The sequence below is a fragment of the Hyperolius riggenbachi genome, chromosome 3 (genome assembly GCF_040937935.1).
Source record: "Hyperolius riggenbachi isolate aHypRig1 chromosome 3, aHypRig1.pri, whole genome shotgun sequence".
Taxonomy (NCBI): Eukaryota; Metazoa; Chordata; class Amphibia; order Anura; family Hyperoliidae; genus Hyperolius; species Hyperolius riggenbachi.
The window spans coordinates 280,959,508-280,984,625 of NC_090648.1; the positions used below are offsets into that span (position 1 = coordinate 280,959,508).

The window sequence follows — 25,118 nt, forward strand, 5'->3', positions numbered from 1 at the left end:
ATGATCATCTAACAAGCTTCTGGATGCTTTCAACATTTCCAAAAACATTCACATTTGTCAATGGTACCTTCCCCTGTACTCACTTAAAGTGTACCTGAGGCGACATGTGACATGATGAGATATACATATAGTAAACATCACTGATAAGCAGATTACAGTCATAACATTTTTCTGGCAGAATATAACTTCTGAGCTCAGGAGAGAGATAGATAAAATCAATTAGTTCATGTATTTTAAGTCTAGGACACTTAATAGGCTGTTACTGATTAGAGGCAGTAAAACATTCAACCTACTAATTGTTTATATATAAAAGAAAACCCTGGGATACTTAAAAAATGTCATTTTTAGGAGTAGGATAATTATAATTGTTTATTTCATCAGTTTATTTCCACTACTCGCTGACAACTAGTGCTTCTAATCATAGTTATTTTTAGGGCCGGATTTACCATAAGGCACTGTAGGCATGTTGTCACGGAACAGCTGTGAGAAATGCAGGCGAATCGGGAAGATTCGCGCAGTCGATTTTCTGATCGCTTCCCGGTTAGATTTGCGCAGTCATTGCAGCGATCAGAATGACATTTTTTTTCCTGAAGTATGTTTGCTGACCAGTGAAGACATGTTGGTTTAAATTAACTTGATCAAAAGAAGACTGTTCACACGTCACTGTCAGGACCAGGTAATTAACCTCATCACCTGTGAACGACAGCATACACATGAATAGTTAGGAAAAGCCAAAGCAGGGGGCCTATTCAAAAACTGCAGTCCCATAGACAGAATGGCAGCAACACAGCAGGACATTGTCATATGGACAGCCCAAAAGTGAAAATATAGCCAGTCATCTTTTGGTAAGCTTGTAGCAGAATGCCACTGACTATCTCTACTAAAATAACACATTTAGGCGCAGTTGAAATTGCGCACGTTTTAAGAGATCGTGGGAGTTAGTAGCCCATTCCTAAGCAGAGTTATTTATTTTGGTGCAACCACTTGGGCTAGACTCAGGATTCTTGGTCTCTGTATGATTCCCAGAATCCACTGTGTATTAATCTGTTATCAGCGCAAATGTGGCATTTATCAGTTTTGAATTACAGCGTTTTAGAAGTTTAAACCTAAATCTCTCTCCAAGGACTTGAACTGTGATTGGTTTGTCAACCAGAGGGGGTGGGCTTGGTCCCACCCCAAAACTAGCTTCCACAAAACCAGGATGCATACAAGAGGGGCAGTCCTCCCCTGGGTACCATCACCTGATCAAGCCAGCCAGAGGACCATGTGGCTGGTGGCCATTTTGCCTGAACTGAAATAAAGGAACTTTACGAGTTTTCCCAGAAAATACATATTTCCACGAACTTAAGTATTTTCTTCCCTTATTTTTATTTTCCATACTGTGCTATTATTTGTCTCTATAATTGTTGATTTTAACGATTTTCTGTATATATTAATTATGTTGCATTTATAATAAACAACGCTAACGTCATTTATTTGTTCGGCTACACCTATTATTTCGCAACACAAAACCGAACCTAGCTTCTGAAGAGTCACTACTGTTGTTGATAGCTAGATAGAATAGCGTGTGTTTAACCGTTTTATTTGCAGGTCTAGAATCAGCCAGTCAGTGGGTTCCTCTGTCCCATTAGAACAGAGGTGGTGGCAGTTATACCCTGAAATAGTGTGTAATTTGTATTACCGTAACTCACAAGCTCTCTTCTAGTCAATCTGCTGCCAAAATACCAGCGGTTTCAGCGCACCGATTGCGACCACAGATTGCATGGTCTGTGTGCTGAAACCGATTGGGAGGCATTGTGTGGTCAGGCCACTAGGGGGCTTGTGACAGTGTTTGGGATTTGTGTTGTGCTGAAAGTATCTCAGATAGCGCTATCAAATTAGCCCTGTTGAGAAACGAACTAATTCGTTGGTGTTGTAGCTGAATGCAATATATTTTTTATATATACAGAGAGACTGTGTAGCCCAGTACTCCTCACCAAAAGTTTTATTTTATTTGGCGTGAAAATGTCCGGCAACTACAAGAGCATGTGCCAAGCAGAACTGGAAAGTCTTTGTGAAACGAAGGGCATTAACATCCTCCGCAAGACAAAACAGGACCTGTTAGTAGACTTGTACAGATGAGATAGCCAGCTACTGCGGGTGCTGGATGTGTCCACTGAGGAGGACCCTGGCCCATCTAACTCAAGTCGAGGGGAACCAGAAGCTGAAGTTCCTATGCGTACAGAGGTTGAGTATCCTGAGGGCCCTGCTACGACTACGCAGGGGACTGTCAGTATGGACCCCGGTCTCAGAGCTTCTCCGAGTACTCGCCTGGAACCGGCCAGTACTGGACTGTCCATTTGTGCTGATCCGGGAATGCAGCTGTCATTACAAAAGCTGATGGACACTGACCTGGAAAAGTACCTGCAGTACATGCAAGCACGAGAGGAGTGCCAAGCGGCAGAACGCCAAGCACATAAGGAGCGCCAAGCTGCTGCTGCTACAGAACGGGAGCGCCAAGCTGCTGCTACAGAATGGGAGCGCCAACAACAGCATGAACTGAACATGGCCAAGGTTCAACAGGCCAGCCGGAGTTCATCGCCCAACCTCCCTGCTGAAGGAGCCGCATCCCCTGTAAGTGAAAAATTTAAATTTGCTACTATTGAACAAGACACTGATATTGACTTGTTTTTGCCATCTTTCGAAAAAGCATGCCATCAGTATCGCCTGTCCCAAGACCAGTGGGCCAGACATCTGACACCCTTGCTGCACTACTTTTTGCGGAGTTACCTGTGGAAAAGGATAATGACTATACCGCTATAAAAGACGCTATCATTACTAAATATCAGCTGACGCCAGAAGCCTATCACAAAAAGTTCAGGTCCTGGCAGAAAAAATCTACTGACTCTTATCGAGATTTGGTCAGCAGTTTACTCACCACACTCCGCCAGTGGACTCTAGGCCTCACCAAAGGGTCTGATGGTGTCCTGGAGGACTTGATAGTACTAGAACAATTTCTGAATATTTGCCCTGCTGATATACGACAGTTTGTGCTGGAGTGAAAGCCTGCGTCAGCGACTGTTGCTGCAGACCTCGCTGAAACCTTCGTGACTACCCGGGTGTCTGACACACGCAGAACTGCACCATATAGCTGGAGAGGGGGTCAGCCCAATACCCTGGCAGACCCTCCTGCCCCTGTGAGCCGTCTGCCACAGAGGCCACTCAGTTCAGCTGCTGCGCCCAGGCCTGGAGCACCTGAAGGGGTCACCTGTCACTACTGCCGCAATCCCAGACACATGAAATTCGACTGTCCTGAGCGGAGGCAGACACCACCAGCACCAGGACCACTGTTACCTCACCCACAGCAGATGCAACCAGCCAGTGAACCACAGCCTGGATCATCAGATCCTGTTCTGTTTGCCCGCAGTAAGGAAATCCGTGACCGAACCGACCAGCAGCAGCGTGTTAGAGTGAACGACAAGATTGTCACCGGATTCCGAGACACCAGAGAAGACATCACGTTAGTTCACTCACACCATGTTCCAATGGAGAGCATCAGCTCCAACCGATCCCTTGCCCTTACTGGAGTAGAGGGCACCCTTTTACACATAGCCCAAGCGAGAGTGAAGCTGGACTGATTTGGTCAAGCTTGTGTCCTATTACAAACCTGCCGCAACCGCCTCGACGCTCACGGAAGGAGACAGACTCTCCACCCACCACCAGGTATTTTACACACTGGGGGGAGCACCAGGGGTAGTTGGGTTGAATGTGCCCAATTCATGGGTACCGGGTTCAATAGTACCTGAGTCAAAGGTACCTGTCTTTAATGTACAAACTGTCTGTGATGAAAATGTTACTGTACCTGTCACTGTCATTAATGCATATGTCAATGATGTGAAGAATGTCAATTATTGTAATGCTAATGCTGGGCCTGTGCTAGCAGTCACCCAGAGTGCTGCAAGGGTTGTGGGCTCAGTGCCAAACTCTGCGTTCAGTACTGACCCCAGCGGTGAGAACTTTCAGCCGCTGGCCTCATGTGACATGAGCCAGCTGGCTAAAACTGGAAGTGCTGCAAGGGTTATGGGCTCAGTGTCGGACTCTTCGTTCAGCGCTGACCCCAGAAGTGAGAACTTTCAGCCGCTGACTTCATGTGACATGAGCCAGCTGGCTGAAACTGACAGTGCTGTATTCACAGCAGTGCTACAAAGTGACCCAAGCCTAGAGGCACTCAGGCAGCAAGCCTCTGAGCCCCTCACAGATGGGATTGCTTTCAAGGTGTAATGGGAAGGTGGGAAATTGTACAGCAAGTCTGTGCAACCCACCGCTGGTAGATCACATGAGAATACCAAATGGCTTGTGGTCCCGAGTGTGTTTAGGGGACATGTGCTGAAATCCGCACATGGTAATCCTCTGACAGGGCACTCAGGTGTTCGCAAGATACTTGCCTGTATTCGAAAACTGTTTTATTGGCCCAGGATGAACAGGGATTTAGCCAGATACTGCAAGGCATGTGCCGTCTGTCAGAAGCTGGGAAGGTTCAGGGATTCCCGCGGGGTTCCCTTAGGTCCACAGCCACTTAGCAAGGAACCCTTCCGTGGGCTGGCTGTTGACCTGCCCGACCTACTGCCTGTTGTAAGCAGTCCTGGCAGACGCCACATCCGAACGCGGTGGCGCAAATGCCCTGTCCAGAACAGTCCATGTCAGGTCAAACCTGAGGGTAGCAGACAGGGACCTGTCCAGGTGAACCGAGCCGCAGGCTCCAATGAGCTATCCCGTTGCAATGGGGAACTAGACCAGATATCGCAGGTTAGCAGCAACGCCACACATATTGTGGATGTATGTCTATATGCCCAGGGAGGGCTGTCACGGAACAGCCATGAGAAATGCAGGCGAATCGGGGATATTCGCGCAGTCGATTTCCTCATTGCTTCCCGGTTAGATTTGCACAGTCATTGCAGTGATCAGAATGACATTTTTTTTCCCTGAAGTATGTTTGCTGACCAGTGAACACATGTTGGTTTAAATTAACTTGATCAAAAGAAGACAGTTCACACGTACCTGTCGCAACTCTGACCAGGTAATTAACCTCATCACAGCTAATGAATGACAGCATACACAGGAATAGTCAGGAAAAGCCACAGCAGGGGGGCCTATTCAAAAACTGCAGTCCCATAGAGAGATTTATGATTAAGAAAGCAGGGGTGCTACACTATTTTGTATAGTGAAACCAATTATTGTTATACTATTGAAGCAATGTCATGCAAGGCCCACCCTTACTACATAAAGCTGTGATGCAGAGCCATAGCCACACTGCACCAATAATTTTTTGGGACCTCTTGCCTCAAACCCAGATCAAATCTTACTTAGGCCTCTTTTCCACAGGTAGCTGGAGGTGGTGAGTTCACCACCTGTCAGCTAGACAAAGACAAGACAAATAACATTTATATCATGCTTTTCTCCTGGCGGACTCAAAGCGCCAGCTGCTCCCATCCACAGGCCGGGTGCTTGTTAGAGCTTGGCACAGTTGGTGGACAGGTGGAACGCAACCATGTAGTTGCATCTGAGCACGGCGATTGACACGATATGAAACTATTTTGCCCAGGGCTGGATTTAGGCCTAGGCTGCCTAGGCCATGGCCTAAGGCACCACAGGAGCAGGGGCACCAAAGCAGCAGATTAAACTGGTGCAGCATTTGCAAGCTTGCAAATGCTGCAATGCAGAGAGATCAGACCTCGGTACTCTGCTGCTAGCTGCCTGTGCAGCAGTCACTGTGCTCTCTGTGCACGTTTGCATTATGGCCGGGGGCTATGGACTTGGGCAGCATTGGAGACAGAGGGGAAGAGGAAGCTTCTGCACTGGAGACGAGCAGAGAAGTGAGTGACACTGATGGCTGCTGTGGTGTGGAGGTGAGCTGTACTGAAAGAGGGGGAATGGGAAAGGGAGGGATTAAGGGAGTCATTTGGCTACCTATATAGGAGGGAAAGGGGGGAGGGGTCATCTGACTACCTATACTGAAGGTGTGTCATCAGGCTACCTTCAAGCCGGAAGGAGGAAGTGCGCCGGTGTAAAGCTTGAAACGTGACTAATAGGATGCGGGCAAGCTGTTTGGAACGCAGGGCGGATGGCGGAATTATGGGTAAATAACCCTTTGTATCCCCACTGCACACCTGCGCCAATTAAGCCTTATTTGAATCACGGGTAATTACTCATGAGAAGTAACCCTGGTCGGAGTTTTCTGTCCAGTGCATCTCTGACATCCCTTTAGATGTGCTGCACCCACCAGAGGGAGCTCTTCTGCATGCCAGAATACAGATTTTCACATCTAAAGGGATGCAAAAAAAAGCCTAAAAAAATGTCCCCTTCCTCTGCTCTGTGAGAATGAAGACCCGCTGGATACCCTGTCGCATCAAATCAGGTGAGAAGCAGGTCTGTGTGGCTCTCCCTATTGGAGGCCAGGCTCTCCCTAAAGGCTGTCTGTCAAATCTAACACACAGAAAGCATGGAGAGAGTTGAGTTATCGGCTGCTATAAGCTGGAGATAAATACCAAACACTTCTGCCTGGTTTACCGAATGCAGAAATCTTTGCGAATTCGATAATTTACCTCAATAGTCGGTAATATTAATGTTCTGCGTGGTAATAGGTTTAGAGAATTGTAATTTGGGAAGGTGATTGGTAAAATCAGCTGTTTTCAGCATTACCGAATGTGGTTATGCTTAGTGAATAGAGCCCAATGTATTGCAATGGAGATGCAGAGGAATGCGTTTTTACATGCGTTTTTGATACGTTTTTATAAATATCCAAGAACCAGAGGTCACAAGGACCAGCCCTATATGTACTCGAATTAAAAGTTGATAACTTTATTATATATACAGTGGCTTCCAAAAGTATTCGCCCCCCCCCCTTGAAGTTTTCCACATTTTGTCACATTACTGCCACAAACATGAATCAATTTTATTGGAATTCCACGTGAAAGACCAATACAAAGTGGTGTACATGTGAGAAGTGGAATGAAAATCATACATGATTCCAAACATTTTTTACAAATCAATAACTGCAAAGTGGGGTGTGCGTAATTATTTGGTCTGAGTGCCGTAAGTTGCCCATAGACATTGCATGATGAGTGCTAATGACTAAATAGAGTGCACCTGTGTGTAATCTAATGTCAGTACAAATACAGCTGATCTGTGACGGCCTCAGAGATTATCTAAGAGAATATTGGGAGCAACACCACCATGAAGTCCAAAGAACACACCAGACAGGGATAAAGTTATTGAGAAATTGAAAGCAGGCTTAGGTTACAAAAAGATTTCCAAAGCCTTGAACATCCCACAGAGCACAGTTCAAGTGATCAATCAGAAATGGAAGGAGTATGGCACAACTGTAAACCTACCAAGACAAGGCCGTCCACCTAAACTCACAGGCCGAACAAGGAAAGCGATGATCAAAAATGCAGTCAAGAAGCCATTGTTAACAGAAAAAAAGCCATTGTTAACAGAAAAGCATAAGAAGTCCCGTTTGCAGTTTGCCACAAGCCATGTGGGGGACACAGCAAACATGTGGAAGAAGGTGCTCTGGTCAGATGAGACCAACATTGAACTTTTTGGCCAAAATGCAAAACGCTATGTGTGGCGAAAAACTAACACTGCACATTACTCTGAACACACCATCCCCACTGTCAAATATGGTGGTGGCAGCATCATGCTCTGGGGGTGCTTCTCTACAGTAGGAACAGGGAAGCTGGTCAGAGTTGATGGGAAGATGAGTGGAGCCAAATACAGGGCAATCTTGGAAGAAAACCTCTTGGAGTCTGCAAAAGACTTGAGACTGGGGCATGTAACGATCTGCGGGCGATTTCCAGTCAGCGCACACTACGTGCGCTGAAGCAGAAGAAAATCGCCACAGTCACAGAAGCAAAGTACCCAGTATAGGTTTGTAGAGGAGAATTCCAACCAGCAAATGGAGCTGTGGAGTACAGAGGGATAAGTCCTCTGTACAGCCACAGATGCCAGATTGAAATTCTACGATTTAGCAAGATTGGGCAACAAGGTAGCAACTCAGAAGAAAGCAAGAACAGAGACTATGTGAATGTCTACCAATCTAGTCGCCACCCAGCGACGGTAGACATATCACATCAGAACAGACCAGAGTAAGAAAGCTAATCGCAAGAGAGGCGATTGCTATCAGCAACACAAGACTGAGTAAAGACAGAGGGTGAACTGAGTAAGGAAGACACAGCAAATCACCACAATCTGAACGCCAAGGAAAATAACAAATGAACTAGCTAAACGCGGTCCCCACACGATATGCGCAACAGAGACAAGCGTGTTAAACGTACGGCCACCGCACAATAAGCGCAACAGTGACAAAACGTACCAACCCTGACTATCACATGAACACGGAAAATGAAAACAAACAGATAACGTGAATGCTTGCTAATCGGTTGCCTCATATCAGACAACAGCAAGCGTTCGTTCCAGACAAGACAGACAGAAGGAGTAACCAGTAGCAACCACAGCTAAGGTTATACTCCAAGGTTCAGACAAGAGAGGAACGCTTGCTAATCGGTTGCCTCACACCAGACAACAGCAAGCGTTCGTTCCAGACAAGACAGACAGAAGGAGTAACCAGTAGCAACCGCAGCTAAGATTAAACTCCAAGGTTCAGACAAGAAAGATCCACCGCCTCTAACGCTATGGTGAATGCGATCTAAGAACAGGACAGAACGATTCACTATCAGCCACCGCTGGCAGTAGTACAATCGCACAGACAAGACAAGACAGAATAGGCAGTACAAATTATACACAACCTGACTGCACTAATAGGAATGCAAGGAGCACTCCCCAAGAATTAACTACACTAGAATATAGCAACAAAGATGCTGAGGCTCTAAGGTTAGTTTCCCTAATGAGGAGCTATGTCGAGCCAGGAATTCTGGGAGGAAATTACATTTATACTAGAAACCTTCAAAGGAAGCAGACAAGCAATTTGCATGACAAGTGGATGCAAATCAGTCAGCCTTGCAAACTGACAGAAAGGCCTCTTTTCCCTGCACTGAACTATGCAAGCTGCATAGGAAACAAAGCAGTCCAGGGAATCAAGGCCAGCAGAGCGGATTCTGACAGGGCAGAGGTTCACCTTCCAGCAGGACAACGACCCTAAACTTAAAGCCAGGGCAACAATGGAATGGTTTAAAACAAAACATATCCATGTGTTAGAATGGCCCAGTCAAAGTCCAGATCTAAATCCAATCGAGAATCTGTGGCAAGATCTGAAAACTGCTGTTCACAAACGCTGTCCATCTAATCTGACTGAGCTGGAGCTGTTTTGCAAAGAAGAATGGGCAAGGATTTCAGTCTCTAGATGTGCAAAGCTGGTAAAGACATACCCTAAAAGACTGGCAGCTGTAATTGCAGCAAAAGGTGATTTTACAAAGTATTGACTCAGGGGGCTGAATAATTACGCACACCTCACTTTGCAGTTATTTATTTGTAAAAAATGTTTGGAATCATGTATGATTTTCGCTCCACTTTTCATGTGTACACCACTTTGTATTGGTCTGTCACGTATTCCAATAAATTGATTCATGTCTGTGGCAGTAATGTGACAAAATGTGGAAAACTTCAAGGGGGCCGAATACTTTTGCAACCCACTGTATATATATTGCCTCAGGGGCGGAGCTTACTCCGCCTCGGGGCGGAGCTTACTTCAGTGTGGGTGGGGCGCAAGGAGCAGGTCTGTGTTGTGCCTGGCTTGCCGCCCAGCACCCCCGCTGTGTTTATGCTGCGTTCAGTCACCACTTTACTGGCTGCAATGCTGGCTGGCTGATGGGGGAGATGAGTGGAGCAGATCAATCAGCTGTCTGCTGCAGTGCTGCTCGCTGTCCCCAGCCTCTCCTGTGTGCGTAGAGGAGAGCGCCCCTCCCCTCCTGTCTTCTCCTCTGTGACACTGGGGGCGGGGCTGAGCACAGAGAAACCCGGGCAATTCAAGAATGAAGGAGACGGAAGACAGGTAGCTATGCGGGGGAAGGGGGGGGGGGGGAGGCTCTGTGAGGAAGGGGGAGAAGTGTTCACAGCAGAACATGCAGGCATGATTCTGCTCACATGCAGCACACACTGCCTGTTACTGATGGATCCATTTCCCTTATGCTGCTGCTGACACGAGTGTACATGAGAAACTCACAGCTGGGAGCTCTCTCTCTCTCTCTCTCCCCTTCTTCCCTGTCCCTGAAGCTGCTGCATTACTATGTGGGGGTTTCTAGATAGATAACAGGAATAACTGCAGCATTATAGGCCAGAGCTGGGCTTCCTGGGTCAAAGAAGAGCACACAGGGGGAAGTAGCTATCAGCTGTGTGTCAGGTCTGTGATGATTCTGGCTTCTATGTCAACATCTATGCCTCTCTCCCATTCCCTATCATTCTCCATTCCTCTCTTCTCATTCTATATCTCCCCCCCCCCCCCCTCCTGTCTCTAAATGTTCTACCCCTCTCTGTCTTTAGCCTATCTTTCCTTCCCTCAAATATCTCCCTCTCCAGATGCATCCCATCAGTGCATGCCTTTTAAAGTGGACCTGAACTCTTGCACACGACAAAAGGAAAATATAGAGAAATGAACCCTGTATGTATTTAGAGAGCTAAGCTTGTAATTCCCCATTATCTGTGACTAATACAAAGTTGTAATTTGATCTATTCCCTGTGCCACCTAATTGCCATGGCAGATAAGGCATATAAGCTCATTTGAAAGCACAGGATATTATCAATATGTCTGCTTCCGTGAAAGCAGGAAGTAGAAACAGTGCAGATTTATTGCAGGATTTGTATCAGATTTGTATTAGCTGCAGCAAAGATGTTTTTCTTTAAAGGTTCTTATGCTGTTGCCTATCTTTTAGTGCAGAGAGGAAGTTCAGGTCCGCTTTAAAGCGGTCATTACTGATACACTTAGATACACTTAGTACATAGTCATGCCGCTGACTGTCCTCAGAGGGGCTCACAATCTAATCCTACCATAGTCTAATATCCTACCATATTATTATTATGTATTTATATAGCACTGACACCTTCTGTAGCACTTTACAGAGTACATAGCCATGTCACTGACTCCTCAGAGGAGCTCACACTCTAATCCTACCATAGTCATAGTGAAATGTCCTACCATATTATTATTATGTATTTATATAGCACTGACATCCTCTGCAGCACATTACAGAGTACATAGTCATGTCACTGACTGTCCTCAGAGGAGCTCACAATCTAATCCTACCATAGTCATAGTCTAATGTCCTACCATATTATTATTATTATGTATTTATATAGCACTGACATCTTCTGCAGCACTGTACAGAGTACATAGTCATGTCACTGACTGTCCTCAGAGGAGCTCACAATCTAATCCCTACCATAGTCATAGTCTAATGCCCTACCATATTATTATTATGTATTTATATAGCACTGACACCTTCTGCAGCACTTTACAGAGTACATAGTCATGTCACTGACTGTCCTCAGAGGAGCTCACAATCTAATCCTACCATAGTCATAGTCTAATGCTAATGTCCTACCATATTATTATTATGTATTTATATAGCACACACTAGATCTTTAATCAACAGCTGAATGCATTATTCTCCTCCTTACCCCACCAGCTAGAAGTCATTACATTGTGTTCCTTCCCCTTCCCCACAGCAACAGCACTCATCACTTTAGCTGTAGCCAAGAGATGTGTCTGTATAAGCTTGTTGTCACCCTGGGAATTGGATTCTGGTCCCTACAAGAGACAGTTATAGTTTGTGTGTATACTTTTAGACTCAGAGGGGGCAGTTAATAAAAGTGGGCCCTGGGTACTGGAAAGTAGAAATCCAGCCCCGTACCATGGGCATCATGCGATGCCCTTGACAACCCTCCCCATTGCTTACTGCGGAGATGGGGGGGGGGGGCGCACTTGGGCAGCTCAGCCTCTGTTGATGGTGGACCTTGTCCCGGCCCTGTATATATATATATATATATATATATATATATATATATATACACATAACAGAGGAGCAATTGTCGTACACCTCTGATACCAAAATGTATGTACTGTGCCATGTTCGTTCACACTGTATAATTGCAGCGTATATTACATAGAGTGGGGTGTAGCTAGCCCCGATATAGTCCACAACACTATATTATAGTGGATACTTTGATTTGTGGTGCTGTAACAGTTACCAACAAATCATTGGTTCCACACAGCATTAACCACATGGACACAATTGGGTAGGCAGGGTGGACTACTGAAACAACGAAATGGGTGCTGTACACATAATTACAGTGCTCCTATAGATTTGACCGGTTTCACCAACAAGGCTTCTTCAGAAATAACATAGTGCAAGTGCTATATTACAACATATATACATATTTACACATCCCCCACCAGCTGTACAATTGGAAAAAGTGTCCCCCTGCAACCCTCCAAATAGCCCAAGTCAGAGCTAACCGACGCTGTCAAAGCGAGGTTTAAATGGAGAGGCTGATTAACATATGTCCATCCCCCTCATGCAGGATACTGGGAAAAATCTTCTTTAAGGTATACATATTGCAGGTGTTTTAACCTGTTCATAGGTTCCCCGTTCAGGGTGCGATCCACCTTGCCCATGAAGTGGGTTGTTTTTATAAATATATATGTGTTACTGTATTTCACTCCATTGATTATGGAAATTAATTAAAAAAAAAGCAAACGAGAAACATACAAAAAATGCATGAAATACGCAAATGTGAAACGCAAATGCATACAAAAATGCAGCAAAAATTTAAAAACACAGTGCAGAAAATGCATGTTTTTTTGCACTGTGCCTAGTGTGTCCCTAGCATCACAATATTCTTATGTTTGTCTAAAAAAAATTACAGAAAATAAACCCAATCATTCAGTACCAAAGTGTATACATCTATCTAGCCACTGTATACAGCATGGTCAAATTTAGTGGCTGGAAGTAAGCAGATCCCTGTATTCATTTAATCAGCCATTCATAATCAACTGGGATTTCTTTTATCATAACAAGACAGGAAATGAGAGACAACAATGCCATAATAAATATACTGTATTTTCAGACTGGATTATAATGACATCTATGCATAAATTAGTAAAATCTAATTTATTCGGATGTAGCAACATTTTCAAAACATATTTATGAAGAAAACAACCTGTATTTAAATACTTCACTTTCTTATCAGGCTGATGAAGAATGTAAGGAAGAATGTAAGGAAGAATGTAAGGAAGAATGTAAGGAAGCAGAACTCCAACTCCAGGAGAAAGATAAGGAACTGTATGAGGTAATATAGTTATCACATCTAAACTGAATTGATATTATTTGGTATTTTTCTAACAAAGCATGCAATATATTTTGCCACAGCTTTGCATATAAAGTAAATCTACACTCTAAAGCCTGGTACACACTATGCAATTGTCAAATCCTCTTCAAGCAATTTACCCCGTGTTAAAGTGAACCTCCAGACTAAAAATCGACTTAGCAGCACTGAAAGGGCCTGTTGTTTGTTAAACAGTTTCACAGCATCAGAACTTTGTTTCTCTTATACAAGCCTCATTTTTAGCTGCACAGAAGAAAACTGCCCAGGCATTTTTCCCCTGATGCTGTGCAAAGCATGATGGGATTTCTGATGTTGTTGTTCTCGTTCTGCTGTTTTGGTGCAAATTTTTTTTTTTACAATTTGAATTTGACATTTGAAGCCTAGCGCATGCAGCTGGGAGGGGTTATCAGGACACAGGACAGTTGGAACTGTGTCTTATGCTCCCTGTCACCTCCTTTCAACCAAAAAGATGGCTGCCCCCATGACAAAGATGGCAGCCTCCATGAATCACAGTGGCTTCCAAAAGTGATTCTTCGCGTTCCTGGCCGCAATAGCATTATAGAGGGCACCGGACAGCTGCAGGGGGCAGGTGAAATCCCCAGGTGAGTAAAACTAATTTTTTTTCTAGCCTTAAGTGTCCCTTTAGGCTGCTTTCACAGTGGGACGTTACAGGCGCACTTTGAAAAATCAATGGGCTGTTCACAGTGCCTATGTTGCGTTACAGTGTAACGCTGCACGTTCAATGAAAGTGCAGCATGATGTGCGTTATACGCGGTTTTAGCCGCGTTAGACTGTTTGCACATGATCAGTAATGTTGTTTTTTTTTCATTTTTATGTGCAGGAGAGGAGGAGGGGAGAATCCGCTATTATGCTTAGCCACATGGCTAATTAATATTCACTGCACTGCAGTGTTTACTTCCTGGAACGGCCACTTATTGGCTGGCGGGACCACGTGATGCAGAGTGTTCCGATTACATGGTCTCCACAGTCTTTTGACGCATGCGCGGTATTCGTTCTATCACTATGAAACGAAAATGGTGTACCAAGAGCCGCATAACGCGGCTCTATGTAGCGTTCACCTTTAGCACCACCACGCGTTGCGTTAGGGGAACGTTATGTGACCTTAACGTCCCCTGCAACGCAACGTCCAAGTGTGAAAAAGACTGCAATACTGTATGCACTGCAGTCATTAACCCCTCTTGGGCCCCAAGTGCAGTCATTAACTTTGCTGGGTAGACTTGTATTTGAGTCAATAAACATTCCAGCTTAAAGGTGGCCACTAATGGCCCAATTTCTAGTGAAAAATTGTTTGAGCGATCAGAAATTCTGATCAGATTGGTTGTAAACAATCTCAGTTGATGGGCACAATCTATTATGAACGATTATAAAAATAGTGGTCCGATTGGATTTTTGTCAAACCAAAATTTGCATTTTTTTTGGTTGGTTGTGATAGATAGGAAGCAAAGATTGGTTCATTGATGGTGTAATGAATAATTTTTTTTCCGATCAGAATTTCTGATCGCTCGAACAATTTTTCAATAGAAGTTGCACCGTTAGTGGCCACCTCAAGAGGGTGAATATTGGAGTCAACTTATATAAGAGGTCAACTTGTATTACGCATATATACAGTAGGTTACCTTGAACTTTCCCTTTTCTCCAACAGCAACGGCCATAACTTTAACATTGCACCTAACTTTAACCTTTTCCTTTCTAAATACCTAACACTAAAGCTGTGCTAGATTTTTGTCCCCAGAGATCACCATCCATGGGTGAGCATTCAGAATTACTGGACTCCCCTTCAGCAAGCTGAATCATTCTCGTATTTCTTTTGTAGTCTCCATACTAGACTGGTCCAGTCTTCAGGTACACTAGACTGACTTGTTTAGCAGCTTTCAAATTCTGTACATAGCAAGGTATTAAGGATTTAAAGCATGTATAGCTTTAGAATAGAATATATTAAATGGCCAAGCAAAATATGAAGTCATTTCCTATGTATTAATTGCAGAATGGGATTGATGTATATTGTAGCTAAGTTTCACATTTAGCACTTATGTATAATCCTAAGGTATTTGCTTTGCGGTTTGTTGAGTCATGCTATCACAGCTTTCTTTGAGAACTTCATGCAGAGTACAAGTTCAGTTCCAGTTTATTAATATTATCGTACGTGTCAGACAGCCTTTTCTGAGGTTTTATTATTTTACTGCTGTAGTGCTACAGGAAAAAGTGATACCACTTACACAGGTAGCAATTGCAGGTTCTTTATGATTCCTTCAATATCAGAGACAAGCAAAAAGGTTAACAAGTTTATTGATACAAAATATGATATACAATACCAAGTTATTGGAAAGAAGACAAAGAATAACAACGTAACATAACAAGTAACAGTATTATAAACACATCACAACACCTTGTGTTTTTTAGTTGTCCCGCTCAAGGTTGCAGCAACTTCTATCTTTCCTAGAGAGCAACTCTTCCCTCACGATAGTTTACAAGTTCCTTAGAAGGGAAGCACAGTCAGACTTAGCTAGGTGGCCAGCCCAGCTATGAGTTGAGAGAATTCCATCATCTCAGATTAGCAGCTGAGCCCTTCATTCCATAAGAAAGCATGGAGTCCATGCAAGCCCATGGAAGATGGGAAAAAAACTCCTCAGAGATGACCAACAACTCCTAACAACTCATAATAGCTGGAACCACACCAAGTGGGCCACATTCCGGTCAACATGCAACTAACAGATTTATAGCCCACTTCTAAATGTCTGTTCATCATCTAAATAATTAGATATTCACCCTGGAATACAAATACTAAATTTACGACTCTCTTTTAAACAACTCTAAATTCATACATTATGGCTTAAAAACATCCCAATGTCCCCTAACTCCATACTAAAAGACAATTATAGGTTCTTTAGTACATTGATGAAAGATATTAAATCATGGGTTAGATCAGTGTTACATTCCTTATATGAAAGCACTCTGTATAAGTACACTTTAAGTAACATATGACTCATAGACCCATCTGGTTAGTAGTTTCTGATAAACAAGTATTAAGGAAATCCTCCAGACTCAAATGAACCAGTATACAGATCTGAATGAAAAGATTCACATACAAGATGGCTTACTACATCACCATCAGTACAATATGGCGCATAAAAGCTATAGCACTACAACAACAACAACAAATAACATTTGTAAAGCGCTTTTCTCCCGTGGGACTCAAAGCGCATAAGCATGGCTCAGACCATCGTGGTACAGAGGAAGACATTTTATAAATCTGGAAATGCCAGGCTAAACAGGTGGCTTTTCAGTCTGGATTTGAATAGCTCCAGGGATGGTGCTGTCTTTACTGGGTGTGGTAGGGAGTTCCAGAGAGTAGGGGCAGCATGGCAGAAGGCTCTATCTCCAGATTTTTTGAGGTGCACTATGGGAGTGACCAAGTTTACAGAACTTGCTGATCTGAGGTTGTGAGAGGTGTGGTGCAGCTTCAGCAAGTCCTTCATGTATCCAGGGCCTAGACTGTGCAGGGATTTGAATATCAGCAGTCCAATCTTGAAGAGTATTCTCCATTCTACTGGTAGCCAGTGCAGTGAGCGAAGGATCGGTGTAATATGACAGTGGCGAGGCTGGTTTGTTAGCAATCTGGCAGCAGAATTCTGCACTAATTGCAGGCGACGCAGGTCCTTTTTGGGGAGGCCAACATAAAGGGCATTGCAGTAGTCCAGACGTGATGTGATGAAGGCGTGGACTAGGGTTGGAAGATCCTCTGGGGGAATCAGATGTTTAATCTTTGCAATGTTCTTCAGATGAAAGAAGGAGGATTTAACTACAGATGAAATTTGGTTTCTGAAACTCAATTCCCCATCGATTAGTACGCCAAGGCTGCGCACAAAGTTGGAGCTGTTTTTGTCTGAATTCCCAATCCTGATTGGTGTTGCTTTAGGATAGAGCTGTTTTGATGGCGGGCACTGACTTTGGACAAACAGGACCTCAGTTTTGTCAGCATTCAGTTTCAACCAGTTATCATTCATCCATGCCTGTAGCTCAGCTAAGCAACAGTTTATTTTTACAACTGCACAACAGGGCAAAGAGCAAATGAACAAGTGAGCAAACATTTTCCCTTAGTAAGGATACCCTCGCTTCTCAATAATGGAGCAAGGCAATAACTATACATTCTAAAATTTAAAAAAAAGGAAAGAAGACCTTAACCTGCACTCACTGATTACCAAGTAATACGTATCTTACAGTTTAAATTAGCTTTATAAACCATAAAAAGGTATGCAGTAAAAGTGTGCATTGCTATAACAGTAATAAATATGCAAATGCCATTTGTCTTAATTCATCCCACCTTGAAAAATTCCATCAGAGCACATACATATTATTTTCCAGGAATACCGCTCTCCACTGTACAAACTGGAGAACTGTCAGTAAAACATATAAATGTCATTAAGTATTCAATGCACAGAGTCTATAGTCCCTCCACCTGTAAATAATTTGTTTCATCCACCACTTTAAGTTTGCAGAGCTTCCATCGGGTGGCATATAAACCTATATATAATAATGATATTAATAACAATAATAACATTATTATTATTAAATAAGCCCATATACTGTGCTTGACATTATATATTATATAAGCCATTATATATTATATAAGTCCATATACCAGGGGTCCCCAAAAGTTTTGGGTCGAGGGCCAGGTTAACATACTTCAGACTGCTGGGGGGCCGGAGTATACATAAAATTTGGGCCAGACAGTGAAGCATACCCAGGTGACAACCTGCAGTTCAATTGGACAGCAGTGTCACCTGATGCGGAATTTGATTGGAAACCAGCGAATTACTGCTTTCTGGCTTCCATGTGGCATATTTAAAGATGTAGCTGACCACATCTACAAGTAATACATTTTGGGCTTGATTCACTAACCGGCACTAAGTGATAGTGCCGGAGTGAACAGCCACTTAGTGCCCCATAAGTAGCTTTGTGGGCACTAATAGGACCTAAAGCTACATTGTGCACAGCTCAGGGCAGTGCACACGCAGTCGGGAATAGTGCGCGGTGCGACGATAACATCGCACCCGCTGCCCTGTGATCGGCGCATCAGGTGCCCCTGAAGCGGCACATTGATGCGTTGTTTCGGGGGCACCCGATGCACCGATTTCGTTGCCCTGGGTGCGACTTTTACAGAGCAGCGGGCGCTGCCCTGGGCTGTGCGCTCTATATGGACGCAAACCACTTACCTCTGTGGTTTGCGCCCACTATGTGTTTAGGCTCACTAACCGGCTTAGCGCTGGTTAGTGAATCAAGCTGTTTGTGTGTGGGGGGCCGGTAAAAAAGCCCCAGGGGGCCGCATTCAGCCTGAGAGCCTTAGTTTGAGGACCACTGCCATATACTGTGCTTGACATCATGAAGAATACACTTGGGTGGGCGTAAACCTTTCTTGATATATGCTCTGTCCCTTAGCTCTCTAGCACTCACCACTCCCATCACTGTAAACTTCCTGATCATAGCTAGTGATTTTATCGAATACCACGCCACTGTCTTTAGGTGCTCAACATGCATGCATGAAAAAGGGGCAAAAGGAAATTTGGGCACCCAATTTCTTCTAGTACAGTATCAGTAAAATTTACCAATATTCTATGTTTTAAAATTGTAAATTACCATAGTAAGATATCAGTAAATAATACAGATATTTTACTACAACTTAACCTAACTCTATTCTCACATAGAAGCTCCCTTGCCGATGCCTAACCTTAATCACCCCCCAAGCATAACCCTTAAAAACTAACCCCCACACCCTAACCTTAACCTTCTCCCCCCAAGCCTCTCTTTTAAAAACACCCCCACACCTAATCTTTACTGGCCTAAAATTTTTCTGTTCTCTTGGTTTTCCTGACCCTGCCTGGTTCTGGGCCCCCACCTTTCTGTCCTCCCCATTTTCCCTCCTACTTTTTTCTGACCAAGCAGTTGGCTGTGTGCGGCGTCTGGCGTGCGTTTGGCAGAGGGAGGTTGCTGTAGCTACTGGCAAGTCCGAATTATGATATATATATATATATATATATATATATATATATATATATATAATGTTCTGTGACTGACTCTTGTATGTAATCTACTTTGTGGCTGGATAGTGTAATGCCTCTGACACAGGAGACCTGGGTTCAAAACTCCACTCGGCCTGTTCTGTAAGATAGCACCTATTAAGTAGGAGACCTTGGGCACGTCTCGCTAACACTGCTACTGCCTATAGAGCGCGCCCTAGTGGCTGCAGCTCTGACGTTTTGAGTCCACCAGGAGAAAGGCGCAATATAATTGTTCTGTCTGTCTGTGTCTATTGCCTCTGAAGAAGCAGGGATTCCCTGCGAAATGGCTGTAAGGCCAAGGTTCATTGCAATTTATGTTGGAAGGTGTGTGGGGTAAATAATCGGTGATATGCAACACTAAGCTGATGCCCGGATCTTCTATCTCTTAAGGGGCCCACACCTAACGATTGTCCCGCCGATATACAGCCGTTTCGATCACAGTGATCGAAATGGCTGTGAAATCGCCGTGCACACCGCTGACAGAACGATCAATTTCCACCCACAATCGATCGTTCTCGTCGATTCCCATCGACCCATCCGTGCAGAAGATTGTTCTCGGTCCCCGCAGGTTGGGAGTGCGTCATTAGCGGCGTTCGAATGCCCGACGACCGTCGCAATACAGCGGTAATACATTACCTGCTCCAGCCGGCACGAGTCCCCTGGTCTTCTTCTCCGCTTCGGGCTTCAGGCTCCAGAGCTACACAGAACTTCCTGTCCCGGCAGGAAGTTTAAACAGTAGAGCGCCCTCTTCTGTTTAAACTTCACCTGGACAGGAAGTTCAGTAGCCGGAGCGGAGCCGGAGCAGAGAAGAAGACAGCAGAGAGGGAGTCGCGCCGGCTGGAGCAGGTAATCTATGCGGAGGGGAGGGGCGGCAGCAGCGGAGCTCCACAGATTGTGATCGGTTTCAGGCTGAAATCGGTTCACAATCTGTTGCAGTAAAGGTGGCCATACGATCCCTCTCTGATCAGATTCGATCAGAGAGGGATCTATCTGTTGGTCGAATCTGATGGCAAATCGACCAGTGTATGGCCACCTTTACTCAACAAGCTATATTAAATTCATAGGTAACAATCTTAAAACTTAAAAACGCCATGAGGATATATATTGTCATGTAAGCAGCAGGATATTTTCCACATTAATACATTGCTATATACCATATATGCTCGACTATAAGTCAAGAAATGTCGGACTGACTCATAGTATAAAAGCGTGTGTGTGTGTGTGGGGGTTGACTTTTACTTGAGTAGTCCTAAATTTTTCGACTTACAGCCTGTGTGGGGTGGGGATGTGGGGTGTAGTGAGGGTCAAGTAGATGCAAAGAACTTCGAGTTGATGCAAAGTTATGCTAATAATTATGCAAATTTATGCAGCTTGAAAATGAACCAATCAAATTTTACCTCAGCAGGATTTGAGTGGTTCATTTCCAAGCTGCATAAATTTGCATAAAAATTTGCATAAATGTGCATCAACTTGAAGTTTTTTTCATCTACTTGACCATAACTAGTGGTTAGGGGGTTACTCACAATCCACCGCCGGGCGCAACATCCTATCTTCTCCCTCACTCACGCTGGTCTACCTGCTTTAGAGTAGCTCCTGATGTCACATGACTTCAGTAGCATAAGTTATAGAGCGAGTGGAGGAGAAGAGGGATGCTGCAGCCAGCGGTGGATGGTAAAGGCTGCAACGGTGGTGGGAGAGTTGGCATAGAGGTGAACAACCCACCTTCTGGGTTCCCGGCAACTTCTATCTCCTATCATCTTCCTCTCCCAGGTGTCCCTTGAGTTGGTGCGAGCACCCCCTGTGATGATGTAACCATAACCATGAGGGTATGCTGCAGATTTGCATCTCTGTTTTTTATTTTTCTTGATGTTTCACTTTATGTATTGACACTGGTAGCACCTTGCACTTTTATATTTGCCCCTGACAAAGCCCCTCTTTTAAAGGGGTGAAACATGTCGGGTTGTGGTGGGATGATGTGTGTATAGTATGTAGTTGTTATATCAGTCTGGGGAAAAGGGGTAGACCATAATACTGATTAGAGACAAATAAAGGCTATGCATAGTTTTTAAGGATTCCCAATTCCTCTCCCCAGAATAGTATTGAGATATCTGCAGAGACAGGCATTTTAATTAAATCTATTAAAAGTTACGTTTTAATATGTTTTTAGATAGGTAAAATTGTGTTTTGCTAAATTAATTCAGGTTTGTGTAATTACCTACCAATACTGAGGGAAACTATACTGGCTACATACATCTACTGGGGGCAACTATACTGGCTACCTATCTATACTGGGGGCAACTATACTGGCTACCTATACTGGAGGTACCTGCCTGGCTAGCCTATACTCGGGGCAACTATACTGGCTACCTGTACTGGAGGCACCTACCTGGCTATCTTATACATTGACTAATACTTGAATAATTTAGAAAAATCCACCTTATGAAGGTCAAATATTGGGGTCGCTTTTACACGGGGTCGACTTATATTCGAGTATCTAATCCCCCTCTCTCTCACACACACACACACACACACACACACAATAAATAAAACAATACTAAAAATAGGAAAAAAAGAAAACATGATTCAGACTTAGAATACATGTTATTAATAAATGTGGATTTGTGGGCAATGCAGAATGGTCAAACTATGGATGCATGTTAGGTGAGGAGTGGCCATTGCATGGAGAACAAGAACACCAGGTATCTCATAAAACCTTATCAGGCTTTCGTTTTACCTCTGTTCCGGCATGATATTTAACCACTTGGGGACCGCGGTGTTAGCCCCCCTAGTGACCAGGACATTTATTACTAAAATGGCCACTGCAGCTTTAAGGCCAAGCTGCAGGGCCGAACAACCCCGTTTTCTCCCCACCAACAGAACTCTCTGTTGGTGGGGTCTGATCGCCCCCCAGGTTTTTGGTTTTTTTTGGGTAAATATTTATTGTATAAAATGTTTTTATAAAGTTTACTATTTTTTTAATTTATATCCCTCCCTCCCCCCGCCAGCCAATCAGTGTGGTCAGCTGTCATAGGCTTCAGCCTATGACAGCCAATCACTGTTTTAAGTGCCAGGGGGACAGCCATGTCACACGGCTGTCCCCAGTACAGTGCTGCTGCAGATTGCAGCGCTGTATAAAGTAATTAGACAGCGGTTTCGCCGTCTAACAGTCTCCTGAGCGGCGATCGCCGCTGGGAGACTGAAGGCGGAGCTCCGCTCTGCCTTCCAAGCAGTAGTTGGTACGCAGCCTGTGCGCAACCTCCTGCTAGCCCCATAGACGGCCGTTTACGCCAATCGGCATGGAGCAGTCCTGGGGCTGCCGCACTGCTCACGCCAATTGGCATGGAGCAGTCGGCAAGTAGTTAAATTTCATCTAATTTATTTACAGTAGGAGACATTGGCAGTGCTTTCAAACAAAGGCTGCACCCGAATTAAGTACCTGCAATAGATGTGCAGAGCTCTACAATGTGGACAAAATTATACAACTTGCATTCAAAACAGCAACATGAGTTCTGTACAGCAGGAGACATTGGCAGCGCTTCCAAAGGCTGCACCCGAATTGACTACCTGCAATAGATGTGCAGAGCTCCTCAATGTGGAAAAAATTACACAACTTGCATTCAAAACAGGTACAGCAATGGAGGGCGTTAGCTTCAGTATAAGTTATATGTGCACAAATTATTCCCTAAAATGGTATACACATTTCTTCAGATAGACATCAAACAAATGACAGTGCTCATAGACTGCAACTGAAATGAAGACCAATAGAGGCATGCAGAGCCCCACAAGGGCTAAATACATGCCTTGAATGCAAATCAGATGCAAATTATGTACTAGTCTCTAAACCTAGACCATCTCATGATTAGCAGCACTAGGAACAAAATCATGTTTTTTATCGTTAGTCTAGTGGTAGCTCTTCCCCGCGAGGGCCCGTCATTGCCGCGGAGAAGTCTAGTAGGGAATAATTTGTGCACATATTATTTATACTGAAGCTAACGCCCTCCTTTGCTGCACCTGTTTTGAATGCAAGTTGTTTGTAACGTTTGGTGGTGTATCCTCCACGGTCAGCGCGCAATGCACACCCTGACATGAAGGAGACACACATGCAAAACGCAAGCAAAGCATAAAACTATGAAATCTCAGGGTATAGTGCGAATGCACTGGAGGAGGAGACAGAGTGACCCCAGCAGGAGATGTGGCGCGCAGAGCGAGCGCAGCTCCGAGCAACCACAAGCTACACTTAACAATGGTTGCTCAGCGCGACAGCAGCGCTGAGCGTCTATTGTCCAAAACACTGAGAAATAAGGACAGAGACTGACATAATAAACACTTGCTAATCTAGTCACTGCCTCAGTGACAGCAAGCATTCACAAATGAGACAAGACAGACTGGAGTGAGGTAGCCAATAGCGACTGCGGCAATGGCCACCTCTCAACAACAGGACTAGGAGGACAGAGGCTGACAGAATGAACGCTTGCTAATCTAGTCACTGCCTCAGTGACAGCAAGCATTCACAAGACTAGAGTGAGGTAACCAATAGCAACTGCAGCAATGGCTACCTCACAAGAACAGGACTATGCTAGCTAAGCACGGGTGGTCACGATAAGCGCAACCTACCGAAATGTACTAAAACTGAGTAGCTAAACACAGGATATCAACAGTTCGAGTACATATATATTAGCGGCACTGATATATCACCGTAGCACGAATACAAGGAAAATAACAAACGCTGACTAGAATACGTATATATTGGCGATGAACCAATATATAACATATGCAAGGGAGACTAGGTAGATCTGGTGCAATACAGCGAACTAAGCTAGGCAATCCAAACATTACAAAATCTCTGCACTAGAATGGAGAACGCATATATGTCCCCGTGGGAAAATATATAATCGTAGCTCCACAAGATAACTGCGATAGAAGGAAGCAAGACTAGGAAATATAATTCACAGTATCAAGGACCCAGTAACAGCTTAGACAGAGCTGAAACTATGACGGGCGGAGCATGCTCGCAGAAAGCAACCCTTTATACTGAGAGCAGACATGCAAATTTCCACACAGGTGAATGGTAATCAGTCACAAGCTGACAGCTGGACAAGGCAGACAAAATTATGCAACCTGCATGAAAGTAATTGCAACTCAGCAGCAACAAATAATGTTTGGATTCATAACAGCATCCCAAGCTGCCATGAACTTCAGAGCAGCTGCAGATGGAATCAACCCCTATGCAAGCGAATGCATAAAAAGCAATCAGAATTGCTCGGCTGCGGTACAACTGCAGCCTGCAGCAGACGCTACAGAAGAGATCATGACATTGTGTAATTTTGTCCACATTGTGGAGCTCTGCACATCTATTGCAGGTAGTCAATTCGGGTGCAGCCTTTGGAAGTGCTGCCAATGTCCCCTGCTGTACAGAACTCATGTAAGTTTACTTATGGCTAGATGCATCCATGTGCTTCAATTTGCATTCAAATTTTAGATTAGGGACTAGTACACAATTTGCACCTGATTTGCATTCAAGGCATGTATTTAGCCCCTGTGGGGCTCTGCATGCCTCTGTTGGTCTTCATTTCAGTTGCAGCCTATGAGCGCTGCCATTTGTTTGATGTCTATATAATTTATTTAACCTATCTACCTCCCTGTGAGAATATCTGTCAAGGTGCAACCTTTTAATGATTATACATACACTGAATCTTGCACTTGCAGTAAGCCTAGAAAATTCTT

At 44.2% G+C, this 25,118-nt stretch overlaps 1 protein-coding gene across 4 annotated transcripts in view; it reads left to right on the plus strand.

Annotated features, from left to right (window-relative positions):
• SLC13A1 (solute carrier family 13 member 1) overlaps positions 1–25,118 on the plus strand; it is a 119,507-nt gene that overhangs the window by 34,055 nt on the left and 60,334 nt on the right. For all 4 annotated transcript variants that reach the window (XM_068272707.1, XM_068272705.1, XM_068272708.1 and 1 more), the window contains one exon: positions 13,183–13,281. In XM_068272707.1, the coding sequence (XP_068128808.1) occupies positions 13,183–13,281 (99 nt within the window). The remainder of the gene's footprint in view (positions 1–13,182; positions 13,282–25,118) is intronic.